Raw genomic sequence first — 22,983 nt, forward strand, 5'->3', positions numbered from 1 at the left:
CTGTAAATGTTTCTACAGTGGAAACAGCTCCTGATTGACTAATTCTGTTATCGAGCTCCAGAATTTAGGACAAAAAACATCACAGTTCAGGGAAAAGTCAATTACATGGATGTTTTCTTGACTGTGTCATATCCCAATCATGTCTTTATTTCTACATTCTCATAAATTCTTCTTGTATATTAAAAAAGTCTAATCCTAGAAAAGCTTCAAACAGTTGAGAGGAACCTTTTGCCGATGGTCCACCACTTCCACAGACGTTTCAATCGATTCAATTTCATTGATGCCGTTTTCTGAGTTAATCTCCTGCCAGTTGTGACAGTCCGAGTTCCTGTCACTCCGACCTTTTCTGTCTCGTCGGACCCTGGAAACGAGCACAAACACACCCACACCCTCCTCGTTGACATGTGCATCAGACAAGAATGCAGAAACACATCCAACCATGTCCTCTTATTTCCCTCCACGCGTTTTATTGCATTTGACATCAGTCCAGAGCCGAGGCAGTCGTGGCAAGTGTCCCAGCAGCTAATGGAAAACAACCGTTCCCATTAACATGATCCACAGTATGAACATCATAGTGGAGCTAATGAAACATGAAATTATTTGGCTTCTTTATTTTTTTTATTATTTTGCTTAAAGGACATCATGAGGGGAAGGTGAAGATGCTTAGTTTTCCTTAAACTCATCAGCAGAGTGCACAAATTCGCTGTATGATAAGAACAGTACAACAATGAAAAATCAACTAACGTAGCGTGACTTTTTTCAGTGACTTGCTTCTGTATTTTTATTCTGTTCTGGTCGGGTTGATGCCTGTCTCACAGATGAACACTGAGAAACGGGGTACACGCTGAACAGGTCAGCAGTCACTCACGCTGCTCATCAACAATAAGAACACGTTAGATCTCAGTCGGAGGGGGGAAATCCTGCTGGATCTCCATCCTGACGAGGAAGGAGTAATGCTCTAGGAACAAAAGAATGCCACAATATTTAATGAAAATGAAAATGATCAACCTACAGAGGTCATCCGTCAACCCAGCCAGTAAACCTGATGGGGCAGACCAGTCCGACTTGCTGAAATGTCATTGCAACAACTCTAGAGGTTGCTAGAGGTTTGTACACCCCCGTGTGTTTGTATGCATGCCTGGCAACATTGGAGCATACTACTTATGAGCTAACCAAAGCATCACTGAGCTGCTGGATTGTCCGAGGTGAAACCTGGTAGCACAACATAAATCAAAAAAACAAAGCCCCAGAGATGCTCTATTCTAGACGTAGGTCAGGTTAGAACAAAGGCCACCAGTTCCTTCCTCCTCCAGGAATGGCCTGCTTACTCTTGCCACACGATGCTGCGTTTGGTCATGCATGAGCTGGAACCCGGGACCCAATGTTCTAGTGAAGACTTCTAAGTACGTGTCTAGTGATTACATCGTGATTTCTAATGGCAGTCAGGGGGCCATTGTCGGTCACAGACAGGTCTGCCTCCCCAGACTGGCTCTAACCATTCACCGCTGCTTCTGCTGACACGTCACACCTGTTCTGTGATCCTAGAGCGAATCTGCTTTTATCTACGAAAAAAGACGGCTGCTGCTCTGGTCTAGATCTACGTTACTGGGCAGTGAACACAGGGCCCACTAGAGCAGTGGTTCCAAATCTGAGGTCTGTGACCCCCCTCAAGGGGTCCCCACAAGAATGCAGGGGGTCCAGTGGGTCTACTTTGTTAGTGCTATTAGTAAGATTACTACAATTACATGTATAAGATCCAGAAAACACATCCAACAGCACAATCAGTACTCTGTGTACAAGGCACGACTGTATGGCTTTATAACGACTGTAAGTAGGGGCAGGAATCGAAGACCGGTTCTTGTTCAGAACCAGTTCCCACTGCTTTAGTTCTTAGGAACTGTTAGCCATTTTCACAAACAGTTCCCTTCCAGTCGATGTGAACGATGTGAACGATGTCACCACGCACAATGCATAGCTTACGCATTCACTCAGCCGGAAACATGGCGCCTAAACGGCACAGACGCTTGAAGGTTTGGTGATACTTTACAAGAAGGGGTGACAGAAGCTCACCTTGAAATACTTGCAAACTAGATATTTCATCAAAGGGAGGAAACACTTCAAATATGCAAAAGTATCTGTGCACCAAATATGCCATAACTTAAAGTGAATGTTGTGTTTTTGACCCGCTCCAGACTAGAGAATTTCAACACTGCGGCAGTAGTGGTGATGTTTGCACGTCCTCTCCTGTTAATGCTGCAGGATACTAATGAACTAACACTGCCTATCATGTTAGCAGCATTTGCCTTATATGCACACCTGTAATGAAGGAGACCATGTGCAATGCATTTTTATGTCACCCATTGACCCACTCAAGAATTGATAAGGAAGTGGATTGATAGACAGAAAGTATCATTTCCCACCCCCATTTGTAATTATTCACTATTGTGTGCATGCAAGTAAGAATTTGGGTTGGGGCCTGGCTTGTCTTGGACACATGGAAGGGAGTCCTCGTGAAAAAAGGTTGGGACCCACTGCACTAGAGGACACCATCCATCAGGCCACCCTCATGGAGTCTGTTTCTAGAGGTTTGTTCTGAGACCTTCTAAGAAAAATCAGCCAGGTTCTAGTGAGTAGCTCCCACTAATGTAGCTTTATTCTGCAATGTATTTAATTTTATGACTCTTTATTTGTCATGTCTTTACTGGTTTAATGTTTTTTCTCAACAGTTTTTATCGTGCATGCATTTGTTAGTAGGTGAAGGTGCTGTGGGATATGCATTGCAAACTATCTCAGGTTATAAATACTAGAATGGAGGTGTTGCTACTACTTTATACCAGTCCCAGTACAAATAAACAACAGATGACTTTTTCTGTGCTTGAGTCCCAAATAAAAAGATTAGAATTTGCATGCTAGTGAAAAATGAAGTTTAAGACCTCAGTGTTTATGTGTAGGTCTGATGCATTAATTTTAACTTTATATTTTTAAATGATACGAACATTTTTTTTCTGACATTGTTTTACTTCAGACTGGTTAAACCTGTTAACTCTTGAAAGTATCACGTCACAGGTGGAGCTCCATACTGTCCTCGTTTCAGTTAAAACACTAATTCAATGATAATTACTGTTTATCTTAAAACAAAGACTTAAGTTTTAGTTCTTTAGTAGATTTCAAAGGCAGAACTCCAACATTCCTAAAGCACATCTCCTGTGTGTTTCATCATCAGAATAAAGACATACATTTAATTCTAATACACAAGAAAAGGTCAAAAATGGCGCTATATCAGTCAGTGTCAGTAAAAAGTGCATGCAAAAGACCCCAGGCTGGGCAGCTTCAGCTTGAGTTCTGCAACTGTTGTGTGTGTTCTTGTATCTGAACAGTGTGCATCTCCTATTAAAACACCTTGGGCATCTTGGGTCTGCGATCATTGTTGCAGAAAGGTCAAAGCAACAATAACTTTTACAGAAAAATAAGCCCCAGGGGAGGATGGTGGAGGAATGTAATGATAAGGACATTAAGCAGCAGCACCCACTCACAACACTGAGCCTTGCAGAAACAGGAAAAAGTGAGAGCAATCGCCCAGAGGATCCGTTAAATAAAGCTACACCCTTCAGAGCAGAAGCAGAGCACGCTTATTTCATCTGAGCGTGTGCATGTGTGATTCACCGCATCCTGGGGCCCAAAGGTGTTAATGTGGGTCAAGTCTATTGTGTGTCAGACTGCTGTGCTGGACAACACTGTAACCATGGATGCATTTAGAAAGAGTCTTTCTTACAGTCGGCTTTGGGTGCTGTTGTGGACACAGGGGCCCCAGGGCCTCCACTGCCAGATGACACTGGGGGCAGGGAGACCGTAGGCGGTACAAGTTAGAATCTGGCTGCTGCCACTGGGATAGGGACTGGAAGGATCCGCCACTTCCTTCTCATGGATCTGTGGGGGAACTGGAAAACACAAGGGCCACTCAATCAGTTCAACCAGCCACAGATGAAATATTTAGGGCCACACATGGTCATGTCAACAAGGAGACAGCCTAATGACAGCCTGTCGAGGCTGATTGTCAAATATGAACTAGGAGGAAAATAGCAGAACACAAACCTATCTCAACTAGTGCATGAATGCACAACCACACCAAAAAAGGTAAATAGTCTGTATTTGAAATAGTTTTCAATTCAATTCAATTCAAGTTTATTTATATAGCGCCAAATCACGATAAGAGTCGTCTCAAGGCACTTCACATGGTAAACACTCCGATCCAGGTCAGGTCATTAAGTCGATCAGAAAAAGGTTTCCTGTATAAGGAACCCAGCAAATTGCATTGAGTCACTGACTAGTGTCAGAGTCTTTACAGCAATCCTCATACTAAGCAAGCATGCAGCGACAGTGGGGAGTAAAACTCCCTTTTAACAGGAAGAAACCTCCAGAGGATCCTGGCTCAGTATAAGCAGCCATCCTCCACGACTCACTGGGGATCGAGAAGACGGAGCACACACACACACACACAGACACACAGACACACAGACACACACACACACACACACACACACACACACACACACCAAGTAGTGTTTCTATGGTTACATTGTGATTTCTTAGTAAATATTCTATTTGGTGGGAGATAAATTTTATAGTATTTATCCTAGTGGATCTATAATTAAACGGGTAAACTAATAGTAGCACATTCAATGTCAAAGAAAGTAAAATGTTATTATGAGGAGTGGGAGAATGTTTAAGTGGTTAGCAGCAGTGTTCAAGTCGGTGGCTCCCTCCATGAGGCCACCACAGCTCAGCAGAACACAATTGTAGCTTCTTCTGGGGAGAAAAACACTTAGAGAAAAAATAAAGTTAACAGCTGAAATAGCAGGAAATAATACAGTTAAATAGCAAATTGTAGAAGAAAGTAGTCGAGTGTGAAAAGTGGTCAATGTATCCTCCAGCAGTCTAAGCCTATAGCAGCATGTTGGATGCAGGGCAAGGGAGAGTCGTCTTTACCGACTGTACACTCCACCTCCCTCTACTCCCCACTTGTCCAGATCTGGGCTAACATCAGATTTTAACCATAGGCCCTGTCAAATAAAAGTGTTTTAAGCCTATTCTTAAAAGTAGACAAGGTGTCTGCCTCACGGACGAAAGCTGGGAGCTGGTTCCTCAGGAGAGGAGCCTGATAGCTAAAATAGTACCTTCTATGATTGTTCAGCCCCCAAAAGTGCTTTACAACACAACCAGTCATTCACACGAGGTGATGTGTTGTTTTACAGCTGCCCTTGGGCGCACTGACAGAAGTGATGTTGCTGAACATTAGCACCACCGGTCCCTCCAACCACCACCAGCAGGCAAGGACGGGGATGTTTTGCTCAAGGACACAATGACTGCAACAGACTGAGCAAGGCTCATACTTGCAACCCTCCCGCTGCAAAACAAGCACTTAACCATGTGCAACATTATATAGAATGTTAGGGAGAAGCTACATAAGCCTATGAGGGACAAGTGGCAAAACCTGTTTAAGGCTGACTCATTGGACTAAACTTTCTTTTTGCTTGAAATTATGACTTTGAAGCAGAGGAAAGAAAAGCTTTTTAAAATAATTTCTCCATATTTCAGAGAGCTCTCTGGGTTTATTATTTTCATAACTTTAGTTTTAAGGCAACATTTTTTGCGTACAAATAATACAAATCTGGAATACATAACCTGCATTTTTATATTAGTGATCTTTTTACATACAGTGGGATGCAAACGTTTGGGCAGCCTTTTTAATCTTTACGATTTTCCTGTGTGAATTGTCGGCTGTTATGATAAATAAAATACTTCAGTTAAATATATCATTTAGGGGACACACACAGTGGTATTTAAGAAGTGAAACAAAGTTCATATGACGGAGGAAAGAGAACACATCATTCCAAGAAAAACTCCTGCCACCTACAGTAAAACACGGTGGTGGTTTCATCATGCTGTGGGATTGTGTGGCCAGTGCAGCGACTGGGAATCTCGTTAAAGTTGAGGGACACATGGATTCCACTCAATATCAGCAGATTCTGGACACCAATGTCCAGGAATCAGTGACAAAGTTGAAGCTGCACCGGGGCTGGATCTTTCAACAAGACCTTAAACATTGCTCAGAATCTACTAAGACCTTCATGCAGAGGAACAAGTGGAATGTTCTGGAACTGCCATCTCAGTCCCCAGACCTGAATATTATTTAAAACCTATGATATGAGTTAAAGAGAGCTGCTCATGCTCAGAAGCCATCAAACCTGAATGAACTAGAGATGTTTGGTGTAGATTCACAGGGGTGGGCAATCCCAGTCCTTGAGGGCCACTGTCCAGCAGGTTTTAGTTGTTTCTCTGCTTAAACACAACTGGTTTGAATCTACTAGTGATTAACAGGCTGCTGCAGAGCCTGATGAGCTGCTGAACAGGTGATTCATCCAGGAATCAGGTGTGTTGGGGCAGGTAAGCTACTAAAACCTGCTGGATAGTGGCCCTCGAGGACCAGGATTGCCTACCCCTAGTATAGCAGAATGACCCAAAATACCTTCAGCCAGAATCCAAACTCTCATTAGAAGCTACAGGGAATGTTTAGAGGCTGTTATTTCTGCAAAAGGAGGACCTACTAAATACTGGGTTCATTTCTTTTTTGTGGTGTTCGAATTTATGCAGCTATCTAATTTTGTTAAAACAATTATTGCACAATTTCTGTAAATCCTATAAACTTTGTTTCACTTCTCAGGTATCACTGTGTGTGTATCCTGTATGATAAATTTAACTGAAATGTTTTATCGTAACAAGCAACAATTTATACAGGAAATTTACGAACAAGGCTGTCCAAACTTTTGCATCCCATTGTACAGGAAGCAGGTGGATTGCTCATTTTAGTGACGAACAAAACGGTAAAAAATCAAAACAAAACAATAATCAGTGGAAGAAATTGTGATTGCTCTCAGACTGCAGGGTTACTGGTGGTTCCTGGAATATCTAAAAATGGGATCGGAGGCAGATCAGGCTCCTCTCTTATGGAACCAACTCCCAGTTTAAGTCCGTGAGGCAGCCATCTTGCCTACTTGTAATACTAGGATTAAAACACTTAATTTGACAGGGCCTATGGTTAAAATCTGATGTTATCCCAAATCTGGACAAGTGGGGGAGTAGAGGGAGGTGGAGTGTACAGTCAGTAAAGATGGCTCTCCTTTGCCCTGCCTCCAACATGCCTCCATCTAAAAGGCTAGCTTCAAATTCAATTCAAATTCAAAAATACTTTATTAATCCCAGAGGGAAATTGATTGCTGTAGTAGCTCAGAATGATAATAATAATAGTCAAGTCATCAAAGAGTTATTGTATATTACAATGGCTGTTGGCAGGAAGGATCTCCAGTAGCGGTCAGGGTTGCAGCGAAACTGAAGAAGCCTCTGACTGAAGACACTCTTCTGTTGTCTGACAGTCTTGTGAAGAGAATGCTCAGGGTTGTCCATAATTTTCTTGATTCTCTGGAGAATCCTTCTTTGCATTATCTCCCCCAGTGGTTCCACAGTCATCCCCAGAACAGAACCGGCCTTTTTCATTAGGCTGTTGAGCCTTTCCAGGTCCCTGCTTCTGATGCTGCTACCCCAACAGACGATGGCTGAAGAGATTACACTCTCAACAACAGACTTGTAGAATATGTGCAGCATCTTGCTACAGACAATGAAGGACCTAAGCATCCTCAAGAAGTGCAGTCTGCTGTGTCCCTTCTTGTAAACAGCTTCACTGTTCTTTCTCCAGTCCAGTCTGTTGTCCAGGTGAACTCCAAGGTATTTGTATTCCTCAACCACCTCCACTTCTTCTCCCATGATGGAAACAGTGTTTGATGCCACCCTGTTTCTTCTGAAGTCTAAAATGTAGCATCATCTCCTTTGTTTTGTTCACATTCAAGGTCAGATGATTGTTTCCACACCATGCCACAAAGCGCTCCACCAGCTCTCTGTACTCAGCTTCCTGTCCATCTCTGATACACCCGACAACTGCAGAGTCATTTGAGTATTTTTGTAGATGACAGGTCTCTGATTTGTACTGGAAGTGTGAGGTGTACAGGGTGAAAAGGAATGGTGACAGTACAGTCCCCTGTGGTGCTCCAATGTTACTGATCACCTGGTTTGATGTGCAGTTCTTCAGCCTCACAAACTGTGGTCTGTTTGTCAGCTAGTCTTTAATCCAGGCGATAGTTGAGGCCCCCACCTGTGTCTTCTGGAGTTTCTGGCAAAGTACATCAGGCTGGATTGTGTTAAATGCACTGGAGAAATCTAAGAACATGACCCTCACAGTGCAGCCTGCTTTGTCCAGATGACAGTGGGTTCGTTGAAGCAGCTGGATGATGGCATCTTCAACTCCAACTCCATGGCGATAAGCAAACTGCAGCAGGTCCTGATATGTTCTAGTTTGCTTATTCAGGTGGACCAACAGGAGTCTCTCCAGGACCTTCATGATGTGGGATGTCAGGGCGACAGGTCTGTAGTCGTCATTGACTGATGGGCAAGTTTTCTTTGGAACTGGAACAAGGCAGGATGTCTTCCACAGGACTGGAACCTTCTCCTGGGCCAGGCTGAGGTTGAAGAACTGCTGCAGAATCCCACAGAGCTGCTCTGCACAGTTCTTCAGTACTCTGGGGCTGACACCATCTGGACCTGCAGCCTTGTTCCTGTTCAGTCTCTCCAGCTGCCTCTTCACCTGACTTCTAGAGACAGATAGGTGGGAGGGGGAGAAAAATGAGGCAGCAGCATCTCCTGACTTGTTTGAAGACAGATTTATAGAACCAGAAGTGTCCATGACTACGTTAGAGGACAAAAGAGCTGGCGTGTGACAGGAAAATGTTGGATCAGAGGAGGATGGGATGTCTGATTGGCTGGGGACAGGCGAGGAGGATGCTGGGTTTGTTCCTGAACCGAACCTATTGAAGAAATTGTTCAGTTCATTGGCTGTGTCCAGGCTGCCATCTGTGCAATCCTTCCTCTGCTTGAAGCCTGTGATCTTCTTCATCCCTGACAAGACATCTCTGATATTGATCCTCTGTAGTTTGTTCTCCAGCTTCTTCCTGTATGCTTCCTTGCTGTCTCTGATCTTGATCTTCAGTTGCTTCTGTATACTCCTCAATAATTCCCTATCTCCCTCCTTGAAGGCTCTTTTTTCTCATTTAGCAGATTCTTCAGCTCACTGGTGATCCAGGGTTTGTTATTAGTGAAGCATCTCACTGTTCTGGTGGGTATGATATTGTCCACACAGAAGTTTATATAGTCAGTGACACATCCAGTCATGGCATTGATGTCCTCTTCATATCCTTGGCAGAGAGTCGTCCAATCTGTGGTCTCAAAACAACCCTGCAGGGCTTCTTCAGCGTCCTGTGACCATTTTCTCACAGTTCTTCTTGTCACAGGTTGCCTCTTGTCCAGAGTTATCTCTGTAGTTATGCTGCTGTAGACTTTGACTGCTGGAGGACATACTGACCACTTTCCACACTCTACTACTTTCTTCTACAATTTGCTCTTTAACTGATTTGTTTCCTGCTATTTCAGCTGTTAACTTTATTTTTTCTCTAAGTGTTTTTCTCCCCAGAAGAAGCTACAGTGATGTTCTGCTGAGCTGTGGTAGCCTCATGGAGGGGGGCATCGGCTTGATCATTCTCCCTCTTCTGATAATAAAATTTTATTTTCTTTGACATTGAATGTGCTACTACTAGTTTACCTGCTGTAAAGACTATGACACTAGTCAGTGACACAATGCACATGTCCTGGTTTCTTTATGTAGGAAATGTTTTACTGATTGGCTTAATGAACTGACCGGTATTGGAATGTTTACTATGTGAAGTGCCTTGAGACGACTCTTGTCGTGATCTGGCGCTATATAAATAAACTTGAATTGAATTTAATTGAATTAATCATGATGTTACAGTAAATCAAAATCTTGAAGTGATGCTTCTGCCTCATCATCCACCCCTGCCTGTCTTTTACTTCTTCTCGCTGAGGACAGACAGAACTAAATTCTCGTACCGTTGACAACAAGCGTGACGTTGAGCCTCTTCTCCAGCGACGCAGCTCTGTTTTTCAGCACCACCGTGTACATCCCAGAATCCTCCTGACAAACGTCCTTAACCTCCAGAGCGTGGTTAGAATGCATCCTTATCCTTTTTATCTTGAACTCTGGCCGGTGGTTCACCGGCTCCCCATTCTTATACCTGAACACAACATGTACACAGCTGCTCAGCTGCTCTAAATCACAGCCATGTCAGGCCTTGATTATGCTTTTGACAATTTCCCTTTGATGGATGCACCAGAGAGTCTGAGCTCACCACTGAGTTTCAGGTGTGGGGAAGGCAGAGACGTTCAGCTGTAACTTGAAGGATTTCTGGCCGGCCGTTACCTCCACCACTGGCCCGTCTCTGTAGTCCAGTTTGATAAACGGCCTTTCTGAAATTAGAAGCGTTTTGCTGTTGTTTACATTATTCCTTTAAAAGCTTTGAGAGTGACAATCAAAACTTGGAAGGTTTGAAAGGTTTCTGTGGATGCCTCGTTTCCACACAGACCTGTGTGCTCAAACGAGTGGAGAGCTGTAACGAAGTGGATTGTTAATGAGCGAACCACTTTAATATGCTCAGAGCAAAACGCTAAAAGCCTAAATTGTCACTCATTAGAACAGATTGGTACGTTTAGTTGTTTTCAGCAGTGAGAAGTGTGAGAAATGATTAACATGTAACAGAATATAAATTAAAAATATTAATAAGTGACGTTGTGGCTGCCAAGCTGAATGCTAGAATGGTTCAGAGGTCGTCTGGGATAACAGATTAGTATCTGGAAGGAAAAACGGCCTTCACTGTTAATCCAGTTGTCTGAAAATATTGTGTTATTTCTTGTCTTTGGTCAATTCAGAAAACATCTACATTTGACAAACTGAGTTAATTATAGGAAACAAGGAGTGTCACAAAATGAAACAAACCAATATGCTTTTAGGAAGGGCTGGGATCAGTTCATTACTACTCCCTCGCTTTTTATCTGGTCAACCCGACTTAAAGAGGCTCTGAGAAAAAACAGTTGTTGCATCCAACAGGTTCAAATCTAAAAAATAATGTGTGTTAACGGTAGTAAGAATCCCGTCATAGTCAGTATTCCCACTGCAGTAAATAGCAGTCACACTGAACTCAGTTTGGAGATTCAAAGAGAAATTCTCATGGAGAAGTTAAACTAACTGCTAATCAGACTCATTCCAGAGGTGCTGGTAGTCATCTAAAACAATCAGGGATTTCAAATAAAGGCCATGCTGTTGTATTTTACCTCATTAGGGTAGCTGCGAGTGTTTCACATGGAACATGTCGCTACAGACCATGTCCCTAAACTGTTGGCCTTCAGTCTAATATGTACAATGCAAAAGTGACACTGTAATGGTACAATACGCAGCATGAGAATCTGTACCCGACACACGTAGCGAGAGTCAAACTGCACCAAATCAAGTTGCGTCACACTGAGTACGGGACAGGAGCCAAACAAAGCTAACGGTGCCCTCTTCAAAGAATGCTACAGCTAACAATCAGAACTAGGCCTTTCAGAGGTGCTAGCATACCCGTGGTTGAACTTTTATTGCACATTTTCAGGGTTAAAGTGATTTTTATCCTGAACTCATAGTAAAGAGAAACCAAATTCTTAAATGAGCCGACGTGCAGCTCACCGTGAACAGTGACCTGAGTCTGAATGGTCTGTGATGTATCCATGATGGTGACGTTACAGACGTACGGCCCACTGTCTGTGACATTGACACTGTAGATGGTCAGGACTCGGGCCGCCTCCGTGGCATGAGACAGAGATTCTCGATAAGGCTTTGTTTCCACCCAACTGTTTGTCTGTAAGAAGAAAACTGTTATTGCTTTTGGGAACTAAATGAACTTTGAAAGTGTTTGAAAGTTAGTACCTGTTTACCAGGATAGGACCACTGGATGTCCACACCAGCGTCAAACTCCACCATCGCAGTGCAGTTGAGGGTGAGGGCCTCCCCCACTAGGAGCTCCACCGACTCCTCAGGAAACAGCTTGACTTCGTAAATCTGACTTCCTGTTTGGGAAAAATAAAAACGTGGGGAGGGTGACAGCAAGAGAGGTCACAGCGACATTGTCAGCAGCGTTTCCTTCCTCGCGAAACCAGAAAAAAGGACTTTCCTTTAACCAGACCAGACCGTTGTGAAGAAGTTTTCTGTCACACCCTTGCACCGCTCCCATTCATGTGTCAAGCTAAATCACAGAAATGAAAGTGGAATTCTGTGGAGCCTCAATTAGAGATAAGAGAGAAAGGCTGAGAAAGCTGAAGCTGAAATTCAGCCCAGCTCTCTTTGTCATCCATGAAAATGATGATGATGTGTGAGCAACTGGCTGTGATAGTTTAAAACATCCCATTAGTCTTCAGAGTGAGGACCCCATTCTCTCTTCTGAATGATGTGGCTATTATTTTTGTCTGGCAGCAGGGAGCACAGCTTTCCTTTCCTGCTCTGGAAGAGTGAGGTGAACAATCTCTCACCCCAGACCAAAGACCCCGCAAGTGCTCGAGGGTTTGCACACAGACGCAACTTTGGCCAAAAGTTCATCAAGTTATACTTTCTGAAATCCAATCATGACTTCTCTTCCTTCATGTGTCTCTATATAACTCCTAATGATAAACCTAGTAGGTCCAAACGACGGCTGAGCTGAACCAATCTTGTTCATCCCTCATCAAAGGGGTTTTCAAATCAAACAGAAGGGCACTGATCTTTTTAACTGTAATAAGGTCTCCTGTGATGCACCCACATCACTCTCCCTCCCCTCCTTCCTGACAAACTCGGTTGGCCTGGTTTAAAAGTCAGATGTCATTAAGGTGTGAGAGTGTACATGGAACAGATTAAAGTAAGTACTGCTGTAAGTACTACAAAGTTAAACCTCAGTACATGAACAGTGTTGGGAGTAATGCGATACAAAAGTAATTAATAATGCATTGCTTTTTGCTGTAATGTGGTAATGTAAGGCATTACAGGGAAAGAAAATGGTAATATTTACTCGGTACAATTGTCAGTAACGCGGTAATTACAATGCATTTTTAAACCCAGAATCAAGATGTGGGTTTCCTAAAAATTCAAATTGCGGGAAGCCTGAAAAAAGATCCAGTATCCACATATATGACGTCATTTATGGACTCAGCTTTGCGGGCATTCTATGAGCAGAGAGGACGCAGCGGTAATGGCTCAAATACTCCAGCTGTGCCCGGCGCGCGGCCGCTGTTCTATTCACAAAATCGCTCCACCAAAACAAAATAATTTGTTTGCGATCGTTTATATCAGACCATATTCTCAGGTACTTCATGTACTTTTCAGCTGAGTTCATAATCTGTGCCCCAGTGATTTCAACTCATTGCTGCTGGAGCGCAGCGCATATGAAGCTTTTTTATTTTTTTATTTATTTTTTTGCGTTCGGTAGATCCCTTTGGCTGATTAGTTAGAAAGTAGGAAATCTAGGAAACAGTTTTTTCTGGAAGACGGAGAAAACATGCAGCACGCAGGAAGGTTAGAGAGAGAAAGGGCAGGAAATTATTCAAATAAAATCAAGAAAACTGTTTGTACTTGTGTACTCATGTTCTAAGACAGGGCTATTCAAGTTCGGGCCTCAAGGGCCGGCATCCAGCACATTTTAGTGATTTCTCTGGTCCGACACACTAGATTAAGTGGTTGAGTCACCTGTGCAGCAGTTCACTAGGCTCGGTAGAAGCCTGTTAATCACCTGCTGATTGAAATCAGGTGTGTTTAAGCAGGGTTAAAACTAAAATGTGCTGGATACCGGCCCTCAAGGCCTGGAATTGAATTGCCCTGTTCTAAGATGTGTAAACTGAAGTGTTATTGAGAAGGTTGTGCTTTTAGTTTTTCACCACCAGAGGGGCACGCACACTGCGTCATGGCGTAACGGTCGTTGAGGAGAACATGGTCTCCGGTGTGTGTGTGTGTGTGTGTGTGTGTGTGTGTGTGTGTGTGCGTGTGTGTGTGTGTGTGTGTGTGTGTGTGTGTGTGTGTGTGTGTGTGTGTGTGTGTGTGTGTGTCGCAGTTCTAAAATAAAGACACCAGAAGAAAGCATTTTGGGTCCCATCTTTTCTTTCTTCGAGTTCAACGTTGTTGATGCTGCAACGCTCAACAAAAACAAAACAAAGTGCTTGAAAAGAAAAAAAGTAGGTAGATTTATCCCCAATACACATTTTTCCAGTGAAAAACAATAACATATAAGCATTTCATATTTATACATGTGATAGAATCAGATCACCCCAGAAGTCAGTCCCACATCCAGGGCCGTATCAAGGCATTTGGGGGCCAGGGCAAATATAGGCTTGGAGCCCCCACCACCCCACTCCCTGCTCAGTTAATATAAGATGGCAGCATGCTGAGAGTACAGGTTGTTGTTGCTTTTATTTAATAAACAATCATTCTTAAGCACTGTTATTATATCTGACTGTTTTAACAGCAATCCTGGCTCAGACACCACATCACTTTCCACATATATGTCATGAGCTCACTGAGCGTCACATTACCAGATTCATACTGAAGTTGTTTTGTTGAAAGTAACTTAAAGTAATGCAAAAGTAGTATAATGCTTTACATTTTAAAATCAGTAATATTGTTATGTAATGAATTACTTTAAAAGGAGGGTAACAAGTAATAAATAATGCATTACAGTTTTGAAGTAACTGTACATGAATAATGCTGCATTGAATCTAATCTCAGTTTTACAGCAAGTCACATTTTCAGACATCTCATCTGAAAACCAAGTCAACAGTTTCCACTGTTCCAGCCGGAGCCATGCTACCCTGGTAAATATTTACTCTGGATCATCTACCCTTCTTTCAGCCTTGGATCATGACATTTCTAACGTCTTGGCTTTGTCTTATTTTGTTCATGTGCACACTTCCAATGGCTGTTCTGCTCCACCACCCTGACAGTTCCTGGTGATGGTGCCTCCTCCCCATCAGGGTCGTTCCTGGGTTAAATGTCTACCCTGAAAGTTTGCTTTGGCCCTGGTCTCCTGCAGTGGAATCAGGCAGAGTTAAGAATGGCCACAAACAAACCGCCTTGCCTCTTAAAAAGGCTCTTTTCATTTAGTTTGCATTAACAAGAGTACTTATTGTAGTTTAAAAATGTGGTACTTTGCACATTTCACTTTATGATCGTGAACTCCTTCAGATGAGGAGCAAGACTGAATCCCTTGGATGGCTGTGAATTCTCATCAGTCTTACCACAAATGTTGACCTGAGTTTTGGGATATTTTAAAGCCGAGCGAAGGTAAATATGTGCTTTTACCGGTGGGGTGGATCAGGTAGTCACCAGTGCGGTATTCTTTGCCTCCCAGTGAGGCCACACATCCAACAAAGACCATCGGCACACTGTCAATGATCCATCTGGGAATGGACCAGCCTCGCTTGTTGTCCCACGTGATCCCACTCATCTCCAGAGATGTTGGATACTGTTGACAGACAGTCAGCTTTACTACATTTAAAACTGAAAATTCAACAAGTGACATAAAAGATGAATACGAACAGAGAAGAGGGTGACGTTCAGGTCAGGAACCGTAACCAGACACGGCACAGTGACGTGTGTGGTGGAGCGAGTGATGAAAATAGTCTGCAGGCCGTGGCTGGCGTTGCCTCTGATGAGGAAGGGCTGCGTCGGGTCTGGAGGCAGACAGAAACAGAGCCTTTAAAGGGTGATACCAGCCGTGGTAATGGCAGCTATTACAGCGGCAACTCTGTGACAATCACACGGCTCTCCCGCTGCCTGATAATGTCCCCCGTGGACGAGCTGCATGTGGAGTTTATCATGATTACTGACGGCTCAGTCGGTGCCCACCTAGAAGTTAAGAACGGTTATTATGCTAGCTGAATGATGACAGCTGAAGGTTTAATCTTCTTGCAGCTGTTTCACCTCAAGCTGTCTGTTGGAGGAAATAGGTCGGCTGTGTTTCTCTATTTTATTGTCTGACTCCGAGCTGCAGAAGCTTTGGAAGACATCCCACAGCTTGTGTCACCATTCCACAGCCAACAGTCCCAGAATCTCATATCCTCACCGCACGATAACACATTCTTATAAAAATCTCATTTTCCTCCCGTCTGGTCTTTAGCTCAGCATCCAAAGGCATTGTGTAACCGGCTTGCTGATTTTCTCCTTTCATTCTTTTAATTTGTCACGATTAGCCTTCTGTTATTATGGTACGTCTTTGCACAGCGCTGAAAGCTATCTCCTCGTGCTGCTGAGGGGCCAAAACAAGGAGGCTTATGTCCAACCCTGCAGTCAGTGGTCTCAACACAAGGAAGAGACAGAAGTAAGACACAACTCCTCCGCGCTGAAGTTCTGCTCATAAATAACACGGAGATCAGAGAGCGGACAACGGCATGAGTTGATCTGAGTTGGAGGAAAGGCCTCGCACATTTTCAGCTGATGACGCCAAATAATTTAAATGTTTATCACAGCAAATCAAAGAAAATATTTTTAACATTCATAACGTCTACAGTTTCATTACTTAAACCTTCGGACAGCAACGTTTCCTACTTGTTATTACAAACACGACAGGGCTAAAAAGCTGAATTATCTCAAAGGTTTTTAAGTGCTGCTGATGATCGGTGACCTACATGAAGATCAGACTCCAATCAGCTGTTCAGCAGTACTCAGGATGCAAAGAAGCTTCCATGGGATCCCTAATCAGAGCTACAGAGGCTCTCCTGCAGATGCTACGAGTGCTTCAACCTCACGAGTTATCAGAGGAGGTTGACATCTCTCGCGGTGAGAAGAGCACTATTAACTCAGGCAGGGTTCAGCGTGCTCGGAGGGAACTTGGCCAGAGCGCCACTGAATGCATCTGCTCAAAAGACAGAACTGTGATTATGTTTGACTGTGGGACTTCAAAAGGTGCTGGGAGATGGCGTTTTATTGATGGCACCCTGAAGGTCTGCAGAAATATGCAACACATGAGATGCTCGGCTGAGGAGAAGTATTAAACTTTTAAAATGGCCAAGGCGTGGGAGGTTCCTACGAGGAGGACAAACATTTATCCGAGTAAAAACCCAGTAAAACACTTAATGGAACTCTGAAAAAGAAAAACAGGAAGTTGAAGATATCTTCAACGAATGGGGCCAAAGTGGAGCAGCAGCGGCATCCTTCTGGTGAGCTGATCCCGTCAGCCTTAAGCTGTGCTGAGTCACTGAATCATTTTTCATTTTACTCAAGTGCAAATGTTTTCAGATTATTTTCCTAGGGATGCATGGTGGAACAATGCTAGCATTATAGCCTAGCAGCAAAAGGTTGCTTGTTCAAATCCCACCTGCACAGCCTCTCTGAGCGGGGTTACTAAGTTCTCACCATAGTCCGGCATTCTCACACAGGCCCAAAACAGGTGTGAGTGTGACCGGTGTCTGTCTCCGTGTGTCCCTGTCTCCGTGTGCCCCTGTCTCCGTGTGTCTCCTGTCTCCGTGTGTCTCCTGTCTCCGTGTGTCCCTGTCTCCGTGTGTCCCTGTCTCCGTGTGCCCCTGTCTCTGTGTGTCCCTGCTATGGACTGGCATCCTGCCCAGGGCTTTCTCGCCCCTTGCTTGCTGACGGATGGAGAAAGACACCAGCTCCCGGTGACCTACTGAGGAATAAGCGCTAAAGATGATGAATGGATGGAAGGAACATTTTAGTTTGCTTGAAGCTCAGCAAGCCTGTGCTTCTGTGTAGTTCCACCTGTATCTCACAAGGGTGTGGTTACCACGGTGACACTACCGGCAGCAACTTTGCAACTTAATTTATTTTTTTTTCTAATTTTGGTTCCTGCTACACTTTGTTTAGATCAAACTTAGATCACAACAAATCTAAGTCACAAACAGCTGCTGGCTTCTGCAGAAGAAATGTGAATTTGAAGCGGTAGCTTCGTTGGCACTGTCAGAAATGTCTTCGTTCCTAATCCTCTTTAGACCGATTTTTGTTGGTTTTCTGCATTTTCATGTTTAGTGGACAGCGTGCAGCACAGACGGCGTACAGTCAACATCTGCCTGTCTAATTGAATCCATGCAGCGCCCTCTCATCCTACCACACGCTGGGCCTAATTTATGACCACGATCACATCTGCTCCTGATCAGCGTGCTCGTTAGATCTGTGGAAACTGTTTTGGCACCTTGTCAGCGGGATAAACAGGCGTCATGCATGAGTGGTCTGGTCAGCAGGACCCCTGTGCATGACCCTCATCTGTTTCTCTATCTGCTGCGCCTCAGACGTCTCTTCCAGAGCGCGTGAAGCGAGAGAAAATAAAGAGATAAGGCTGATCGTCGGGCTGGAAGTCGTAAAGGTGATTAGAGACTGAGAAAGTAGGTTGGCAGGGAATTCTGTGACAAGACATGAAAATAAAAGAAAAGAAATGTGGCTGCAAAACCGGCGCGGTTCTTATCTAGTCTGAAAGCCCCATGAGACCAGCTGCTACGTTTCATTATTTAGAAATATAAAAGAAATCCAGTCTCTTTGCAGAATGAGCTGACCAAGACTTGTTATCAAAAGCTTTGCATCTCTAATTTCCAAACCATGAATCCCGCCAGCTTCCAAGGTGTTACCGAGGCCAGCTAAACAAGTTCCAGCTCTAATAAAGCAGCCGTAGCTTTGATATCTGAGTGATGTTCAAACAGAGGATTGGTTTCCGTAGAAAAGCCTCGGTTTCATTGTGAACCTTCCAGAGCTACAGACCAGGTGAGCGGCTCCAGTTTTGAAAAATAAGCATAAATTATTTCAGAATGGGGAAAAAACTGAAAAGATTTTACGAAAGCTGATAATTACCATAGAGCTATCTCTTGCTACTGGCCTACAGCAGGAGAGGAAAAGATAGAAAGACGTATTTCCTGTATGGTGATGGTGGAGCTCACCTCTGACAAACACATAAACACCCACAGCAGTTGTGCCGTCGATGGCCTTCCTGTCCTTATAGGAGCACCGGTAGAAGCCTGTGTCTCTGCCCTGCGCTCCATTCAGAACCAGCCTCTTGCAGTACGGCTTCCCGGTTTGTCCGGGACATTCGCTGATCAAGACGGTCCTCTGCCCAGGGACTCTGGTGGTCTGAGGCTGGGCCTGACGGTCCACGAGCTCCTGCCCGAGCAGCTCCTTATCCGGCCAGGACCAGACCAGGGTACGCTCTCCCCTGAGGGAACATCAGTTAGAGACTAATTCAGATGGTCCATCAGCAATTTTACTGACCCCCATCCCGGTCATCATTCACATTTTTATTTATTTATTTTAATCATTCAAAATGTAAACATAAAACAACAGAATATACATACCAGCACAAGCGATTAGAAGGAAAAGGAGCAGAAAGAATATAAATATTCAGAAACACGTGATAACAGCCAGTAGCCACATATCAGAATGGATACTGGCATGTTCTGGTCTGAATGGGAAATGATACACAGTACAGTACAGTACAGTACAGTACAGTACAGACAGACAGACAGACAGACAGACAGACAGACAGACAGACAGACAGACAGACAGACAGACAGACAGATAGATAGATAGATAGATAGATAGATAGATAGATAGATAGATAGATAGATAGATAGATAGATAGATAGATAGATAGATAGATAGATAGATAGATAGATAGATAGATAGATAGATAGATAGATAGACTCTTTTGGGGTGATTCATTTTAACGTCTGCGTGGCCTAGTTGGTGAAAGCCTCAGAAACCAGCCTTTCAATCAGGTTATCTTCTTTAGCATGGTTGATCGCCTCCCCTGTAAAAACCTTATATCCAGTGTCGGGGAGTGACTGAATACATGCATTTAGAATACCAAAGATGAGTAACTGTATCCAGTTACAGTTACTATTTTCAAACATGGTATTTAGAATACAGTTACTTTTATAATACCATTGGAATACTTGTGTGATTTCCACTTTGCACTCGAAAGATGACTAAATAAATTTCGGGCAACTGGAGCTCCCTTGTTGGGATGCTGCCCCCGTGACCCGGACCCGGATAAGCGGAGGAAGACGACGACGATGACAGGCAACGTGTGTCTCTGCGCTGTGTAGGCTATCTATCCCATAATGCCCCTAAACAATGTAACCATAGTAACACTACGCCTGAAACCATGAGAAGGCTACACCCCGACTAGCAAGCACCAGCGTTAACCTGAGTGGTCAGATATGGATTCAGACCAGGAGGTGGAGTGGGTGGACCCACAACCGCAGCCAAATCAACCTTCTGGCAGTGAAAGAAAAATGCATTCGCTTCTTGGAAATTCAAGCAATTGTTCAAAAATCCTTCGTGCTACTTCTTACTTTTCATTGGCAGTCAACATGATTATTGAGCTCACCAGGAATAATTGGTGTCATTATTGTGTCATTTCAATGCAGTTCAATTCAAAGATACTTTATTAATCCCAGAAGGAAATTAGAGTTTCAGTACACACAATTCTGAGATCAGACATACATACACAGGCAAAGACAAATGAGAAGAACTGGTGACTGTGGTCATTCGCAGCCCGAGTCGCGCTACCTTAATAGAGAACAGAGGGGTTTACATGAGGATTGGGTCAGGTGGAGGAAAAAAAGGCACTTCAGAGTTAAGCTTGGTTTATGCTTGACGCATTCACTTTCCGCATGGTGATGCGGCTCGCGGATGGAACGCGCTTCACAACTCGCAGCGTTTATGGCTCATGCGGCTCGTCTCTGCGGTGAGCCAATATTCTCCCAAACTGTAGGGGGCAGCATGGAGCTCTACGGCATGCATCCAACACTACACCGTAGTAGAAGTAAAAATTACTGTTGTTTACAACATTGCATTTCGGCATTTTTAACATCGTCCTCGTCTTTTCCGACAGTGCGAGCTATTTCTCTCCAAGAATTATTAACAACATGTTGATCACGGTGATCTCTGAGAGCTGAATCATACAAATGTCTGTATTTACGAACCTCTGCCATACTAGTTCTTGCCGGTCCGCCATGTTTTTCCGCGTCCGACCATCCGCGTGGTTAGAAATTTTCCTAGGTGCGCGGTGTGGAAATTTTGGGCCGTGCGGAGACGCGGTGGAGGGGCGTGGTTGTTAAAATGACGAAATTTCGCCGTGCGGAGCCGTGCGGACCTCGCGGACGCGTCAAGCATAAACCAACCTTTACCCTCCACAGGGAGAGCAGCTTTGCTATGCAAAAAAAACCTCAGACAGAAATGCAACAGACTTCAGACATCACACAAGTGTCCACTAGGCGGGGTGGTAGGGTTTGGGACTCTCCACAGGTCAGTGAATGCAGCCGCGATAAGCAGAGCTCGTCACCTCAGTCTGGACAGGGGTGGGAGGTCGTTGGGTTTAGAGGGCACAGTGACTCCTGGAACGATTCAGCGGCCTTCACAGCTCGCAGTCCCGCCTAGGCTGGGATAGGGAGACAGAGTTGCCATGGCGACGGCATTCACTTCATTTTTTATGCTAGGCAAAAGCAAACGGACTGCTGCCAGATCGGGGGGATTACTTCGCTGGTTGCAAAATGCTTTTTCCTCACTTATCTAACTCTGGGAATATGGTAATAGACACATTTTCCCTTTGGGGTGGAACATCCCATTAAAGAAAGTGATTTTAGAAAGACACCGTTTCTAAAAATTATTTATCTATTTAGCTTTCTTAGTGCTTTATTTACCAGTACCAGTAAGGTGTTAAAGACAGTAATGCTGTGCTATGTTCAACCACTTTGTCACTTTATTACAGAAACAGAATCTGTTGACACTTTGATGAATAAAGTAACAAAAATAATGAAACTGTTTTATTTTCCCAGTCAGTTCATATTGTTTAGCATAAGCATGCCCTCTGTTTTCCTGCAGGAGTAGCTACCAACGCACATTGTGATATTTAATAGACTTAAATTAGGAGACGTAGTCCAAGTATTTAGAACACAGTACCAGGATTAAGCAAAGTAATGGAATACGTTTCTAAATATATTTTAAAGCAGGTACTCAGTATTCTGTAACTAAATACATTTACAAAGATTTCTTCCCAACACTGCTTATATCATCCAGGAGGTGATCAAGCTGTTTTCAGACATCGGTTAACAAACCTCAAGCTCCACTGTTGAAAACGTCAATCCAGGAATGTTTGACTTTGAGGGCCCTATCTAGCGTTCCATTATTAAGCTGTCAGTCTGGGTTTTTCAGAACTACTGTGTCCAGGGTAAAGTGCAGATCCCAGGGGGAGCTCCGCAGCAATGCATCCCCAAGACCTGAGTCTGTTGCAGGGAAACCCCAGGACAGTCCGGAGCTGTGAACCAAGTTAACTGGGCCTGAGCTCTGTTCACGGTTAGAACTTGTGAACCTGACATCGAGTCTCTAGCCTGGATCCTTTTGTTAGGACAATGTTCTCATGTGGAAGATCCGCATGATTTCATACTGAAACATTCAGCGTGCTCAGACAAGAAGCCACCTGGTATAAAACTGGAAGAACTTTGTTCAAGGGAAGAAACGACGATTGACTTCTCTCCACAAAATTGTTGATTCGTTTCGTCTGTCTCGAATTTTTCTCCAAAATGTGAAACTTCTAAGAGTGCGTTCTCTCTGTTTGGGCCTCAAGTTGAGACATGATGACAGAAATTTCTACACAGATAAATGGTACATGTCATTTTAGTGACATGTTTTTTACCATTCACAGTAATGCTGCTTGTGCCTGACTCAGTGGAAGTTCCCATATGTTCACAACTTAACCTGCAGGTCTAACGGCCGCCCTGAAGACCCACGGCCCTGCTTTCATCACCTGCCTGTTTCTTACACAAAAGGACAGAATCTGCAGGCAGCGCCAGCGTGTGATGAGTGGATGCAGCACAGAAATTATAGAGCTCAGTGAAAACCATCAAACACACCCCCAGGGTCACTCTCCAGACCCGTGTAAATAATGTCTGTCTGTCTAAAGCTGAGAAAACTGCTCACTGCTCAGAATAAATAGGCTAAAATGAAACCAATCCCCCATCTCTAGAGGTCCTCGTGGT

General features: G+C 43.9%; 1 protein-coding gene across 1 annotated transcript in view; it reads right to left on the minus strand.

The window, feature by feature from the left end:
• flt4 (fms related receptor tyrosine kinase 4) overlaps positions 1-22,983 on the minus strand; it is a 116,192-nt gene that overhangs the window by 28,163 nt on the left and 65,046 nt on the right. The window contains exons 3-11 of the mRNA XM_070552725.1: positions 18,886-19,157; positions 15,545-15,678; positions 15,308-15,470; positions 11,918-12,057; positions 11,678-11,849; positions 10,308-10,425; positions 10,009-10,193; positions 3,773-3,938; positions 226-361 (exon numbers count right to left, since the gene is read on the minus strand). Coding sequence (XP_070408826.1) covers positions 226-361; positions 3,773-3,938; positions 10,009-10,193; positions 10,308-10,425; positions 11,678-11,849; positions 11,918-12,057; positions 15,308-15,470; positions 15,545-15,678; positions 18,886-19,157 — 1,486 coding nt within the window. The remainder of the gene's footprint in view (positions 1-225; positions 362-3,772; positions 3,939-10,008; positions 10,194-10,307; positions 10,426-11,677; positions 11,850-11,917; positions 12,058-15,307; positions 15,471-15,544; positions 15,679-18,885; positions 19,158-22,983) is intronic.

The sequence above is a fragment of the Nothobranchius furzeri genome, chromosome 1 (assembly GCF_043380555.1).
Source record: "Nothobranchius furzeri strain GRZ-AD chromosome 1, NfurGRZ-RIMD1, whole genome shotgun sequence".
Lineage (NCBI taxonomy): Eukaryota > Metazoa > Chordata > Actinopteri > Cyprinodontiformes > Nothobranchiidae > Nothobranchius > Nothobranchius furzeri.